This window comes from Penaeus japonicus, unplaced genomic scaffold (genome assembly GCF_977035675.1).
Source record: "Penaeus japonicus unplaced genomic scaffold, GWHDUDI00000001_assembly GWHDUDI00000038, whole genome shotgun sequence".
Classification (NCBI taxonomy): Eukaryota; Metazoa; Arthropoda; class Malacostraca; order Decapoda; family Penaeidae; genus Penaeus; species Penaeus japonicus.
In genome coordinates, this window is record NW_028234440.1 from 4,001,101 (window position 1) to 4,006,100 (window position 5,000).

At 38.4% G+C, this 5,000-nt stretch overlaps 1 protein-coding gene across 1 annotated transcript in view; it reads left to right on the plus strand.

Annotated features, from left to right (window-relative positions):
• Positions 1 to 5,000, plus strand: part of Rab3GAP1 (RAB3 GTPase activating protein subunit 1) — an 18,265-nt gene that overhangs the window by 10,563 nt on the left and 2,702 nt on the right. Inside the window, exons 5-12 of the mRNA XM_043035709.2 lie at position 1; positions 458 to 662; positions 1,109 to 1,341; positions 1,724 to 2,010; positions 2,181 to 2,463; positions 2,578 to 2,891; positions 3,055 to 3,201; positions 3,885 to 4,186. The exon at position 1 is cut by the window's left edge and continues 136 nt beyond it. Of these exons, the coding sequence (XP_042891643.1) occupies position 1; positions 458 to 662; positions 1,109 to 1,341; positions 1,724 to 2,010; positions 2,181 to 2,463; positions 2,578 to 2,891; positions 3,055 to 3,201; positions 3,885 to 4,186 (1,772 nt within the window). The remainder of the gene's footprint in view (positions 2 to 457; positions 663 to 1,108; positions 1,342 to 1,723; positions 2,011 to 2,180; positions 2,464 to 2,577; positions 2,892 to 3,054; positions 3,202 to 3,884; positions 4,187 to 5,000) is intronic.

Consider the following 5,000-nt stretch of genomic DNA (forward strand, 5'->3'; position numbering starts at 1 on the left):
GGTGTGTCTCTTTTTTTCTGTAAATTCATTATTAAGTATTGCTCTTGATATGCTTATTTAAATCCTAGTATTCTCATTCAGGTCAGACACAAAAGCATTTATAAAGATGGCTTTAGTTCTTATGAGGACAATATTTGAATCATATGAATTTGTAGCTCAATATTTTTCTTGTTCTCCTATTCTTTTTTTTCAAGAGGTGTACCATTGTTATGATGTGCCAGTGCAAGGTAGAAAAAATGTTATTTCAGAAAAAAAAAAGATGAAGAAAGTCAAAAAGGCAATGCTGTTAATATGTGTGCTGCAATACAATATATATGTCAAAAAAACAAATATGAGAATGTGAATAGAAACTAGGAATAGTTGCAAAATGTACTGCAATGTAAAACTAAAAAGAAAATGGCAATACTTGTTGAATGAAACATTACATGTATTCAACAGTATCCTCATTCTCCAACAGGATTGTTAGATGTGTTTCGGAGCAAACTTCAGTGTACAGTTACCTCCCCTCCTGTCTTGGTATCTGTCAGGTTTACGTACATTCTCTCAGAGTGGCCTCACACCCTCTGGACACAGCAACCTCCAGACTTTGATGCCACACTCACAGAAGTTGGTTTTTCTGACCTGGGAAAACTGCCATTTGGTGCTCTCAGTGATCCTGTGAGGTAAGGCTTAACCAGATAGAAATAGGAAGATTGGATATGATTGTTTAACAGAATAATTCATTGTTGTATGTTTACTCCTTTTTATTTAGAAATTTGAAAGTGTCTTATGTAAATGTTATGGATTTTCTACTTATTACCACAGAGGAATTATTATTAATACCTCCGCAATGGGTGATTTTGCAGGTTGGATCACTTTCGTAATGCATTTTTCCTGATGTTGAAATTACAAGTTATTAATTACTTTAATTTTGATAACCTGTTATACCAAAGCTAATATGAATCCTTTTGGTAATATATCATATATAAACACATATTTCATCTTTAAGTCTAGAAAATAGCAGAAAATGCACACGTCTGGCTTGTCTCAGAAGAGGGTTTAATTTTTAAGTTTATATTTTTGATATAGCAAGTTTGTTTAATTGACTAAAAGCAATTATTATCTGCAGTGAACTTCATCTGTCTGCCACTTGGCCATGCGTAAGTGAGGATATCCTGGTAGACAGTGATGTATACAGTGACCTTGATCCAGGATCTGCCCCGCTGTGGACAACGAGATTAATCACTTCATCAGCTCCTCCATGCCTCCTCACAGAATACCTCACTGAATTCTTGCATGTTTGTCGCAACAAACAGTCTGTTACACAGATTCTGGGACCTGATTTTAATCCAGAAGCTGAGGGTAAGATCATTGGATGGATGGATTACTCTACAAAATATGCGGGATAAAAGACTATCAGAATATTGCTCTTGAAGGGATTAGAAGAGGATGTGACTATAGAAATTAATTTTGATTTTTATGATATCAAAACTGTACCAGATGATTGTCTTCTGGATGTCTACATTTTGCATCCTTTAATTACCAATATATGTAATTATGAGAAAGCATATATGAAGATGACTTTCATTGTTGTTCTTAAAGATGATTTTCATAAGAATAATGTGCATAAAAGGATAATATCAGTTTTATAATTCTCATAGACTGTAGAAAATCTGCATAATTGAAGTTATCACAATCACAGGAAGTACTTTTAAAACTTAAATGCTCTAAATGCTCTTTACAGAGGCAGTGCAGTTTTCATCAGCTCTTGATCGCCTAACTGAACACAGAGTACCGACCATTTCAAAGATGGTCAGTAGTGTGCGTCCAGGCCAGAAGATCACCAGACAGGCAACCAATACTCCTCCAGGAGATAGTGGCCCTATACCAAAAGACATCCTTATTCTCATTCTGAATTACCTGTTTCCTGATGCTGAGGGTGAGGAACCTACAGCCCCTTATCCCAGCACACTCAGCCAGGTGCCAGAGTGGGAGGCAGGGGATGGGAATGTGGGTGAACATCCACTCAAGGTGAGCAGGAAAGACAATGCTGACAAATTGGTTGCATTTGCTGTAAACATTCATGTTGTAAAGTATCAACCAACTCAGAATGGAATATATTATAGATATTAGAAATATTATTTGATCTCTTTCCTATACAGACTGTGGTCCTCAGACATTGATCCAAGGGATTTTTTCAGACTCTCCTGTGTAACATGAAGAGCAGTGGTGTTGATGGACTGGTGTGGCGTTTGGCAGTTGTGATGTGTCATGCAATTCATTCACTTGGAGGGCTTCCAGCTGCTGCTCACCTGTGGCATGAAGTGATCATGGAATTGCGATTCCGGTGGGATAATGCCATAACCATTCCAGGGGTCAGCAGTGGAGCCCCTGACCTGTCATCAACGCTCTTCCATCAGAAACTCCAAATGCTGAATTGCTGCATAGTCCGAAGAAGGGCCAGGGAACAGAGTCCCAAAAGTGGTATATGTCTTGAATCTCATTTTGTTGATTTACAAATCGCAAATCTGTGATGATTATTGGAAAGAATATTGATAGTTGAATAGAAAGTCAAGCAAATTAATATTTACATTTCAGGTAATGACATTTCTGAAGAAGATGATGAATTTTATGAGTGTGAAGAAGAAATGGAGGAAGATGAGAAAGGGAATGGAAGCCGCCCAGCCTGGGATAAGCCAGAAGGCCGTCTTAAGCGATGCGGACAGCTGCGGCTCTTTGAGACTAATGAGCCACTATATATCCCAATCACCCAAGAGCCAGCACCCATGACTGAAGACCGGTTGGAAGAACATGCAGATGTGCTCCTGCGTCTTGGCACGGACACTGTTGGCTCACAGCTGCGGGCTCGTATGATGTCAGCTTCCCTCCTTTCAGATATGGAATCATTCAAGGTAGGAATGTAGTTTGTACTGAAATGTTGTAGCTTGTACTGAAATGTTGAAGTTAACTTCACGAGTATATGGTGATGAAAAAGCATGAATAATTAATTAATGATTTTATGAGACACTTTATTTGCTAAAAATCACAAATTCACTTATTTATGTACTTATACAGGCAGCCAATCCTGGGTCAGTGCTAGAGGACTTTGTGAGATGGTATTCACCCCGAGATTGGATTGAGGAGCCCACCTCAGACCCCAACAAACCTCCCCAGGGGAGTCTTAGTACTCGCATGCAGATCCCTGGTAACATGTGGCAAGAAGTAAGAGGCTGATGATATTTGCTGTAATTGATGAAATTTATTGATATTAGTCAGACATTTTTTTTCTTGCTCTTTTTCTTTCTTTTTTGATAGTAGTGGTGCTACTAACCACCTCAGTGAGGTATTGAATTTGATTATAATGGATGAGAGCCAAAAGTGAATATATTTACAATCACAGTTTTTACTGCATGCTGCGATTGCAGATTTACTCCACAGCTTTCAAAAAGTTTCTATTTATGCTTGAAGAGGCCAATTCTTCTACCAAGCACTTATAAGTATGTGATGATTCATTATCTGATGCAATTTTATGGTCTTAAAAAATGGCATCATATATTGTCAATCACCTGACCAGGTCAACTTTTAATTCATGTGTACAGAGGGATTTAAATTTGCGGGAGATTCAGTTATCACTGTGGAGGCATTGGAAAAGTATCAGAATAGTGGTGTAATGTTCAAATGCTAGAATACTGTTGGTGAAGTGATGTAGTATTTGGACAGTATTGGTGGAGTAGTGTGGAATTAGAGACAGTTGGTGTAATGTTGAAGTGTGGGGACAGAGTTGGGTGATTGGTGTAGTGTGAGAGAATCATTGGGAAAATACATGACTGGGTCAACTGTATGCTGTTTGATCTTCATTTTATTATTGATATAACTTTACAGTTTATGTATTATCCTTTACTCAGGTATGGAGTAGTGCAAAGCCAGTTCCAGCCAGGAGACAAAAAAGGCTCTTTGATGACACGCGTGAAGCAGAACAAGTTCTTCACTGGTTGGGCTCAATGGGACCAGGTGCCTTGTGTGGCCATCTGCAGCCAACAATTCTCCATGCCTCTCTGTGTCGTCTAGCTGAGGAGAAATTACTATACTCTCTACCTGCACCCAATACCCTACCACAGCCTCTGCACTGTAATTCACTGGCTGCCATTCTGGAGATGGTTGCTCAGCGCATTGTCAGGCTCTCCAGACAGCCTCCTGATACAAATAAGTAAGATCTTCAAAGTGCCCTCTTACTTTTGGTGAAATGGTTTATATTTTAATATTGTTAATGATGAAAAAGAGTGATATTATTAATTGTGTTTATTAAACTGTTAACAATGGATGGCATGATATTACATCTTATGGTGGCAGCACTTTCCGCTGGGGACGTTATATCACATCATGGCTATTTGTCAGACAGGCATGCCGGGTAAGCTGCACGCAGTGGGTGGCCATGGCTTGAGTGTGTGAATAGCCACAGGTGGTGGGCTTAAGCATTTCGTTAAGTCTAAGCGGAGCCAAGATAGCTTAGTGTTATTGGGTTAACATCCTTTGCTTTATTAGCATATACACTGTTGATGTAACTTGCATGCAAGTCTACATTTATAAGAAATTCTTTCCATGAATTTTCAGCTAATGGTTTAGTGCAAATTCAGTTTATTTCATCTAGAATGTGGTTGAAATGCAACATAGTATTCTGTTTATGGGAGAGGTTATAATGGAGAGACCTAAGCCTACTGTCCTCCTTGAGACAAAACAAAATGGATGTAGCTTGTATCATCACAAAAGATGTGATTGTCAAAGACAACAGAACAATTTAGTCAATGGAAGAACCATGCAACAAGTGTTTCTCCATTACCATAAACCAGTTTGACTTATGCTCTCTAAACAAGAAAGATAGTGAATGAGGTGGAATCTGGCACACTTGCTGTTACACTGTTGCAGTTTTTACAATAGGATATTCAAAGTAAGAAGAAGAAAACATTGGCAACAGGATTATAAATAGACTTTAAAATGTTCTTTTTCTATTTGGTTTCAAAATA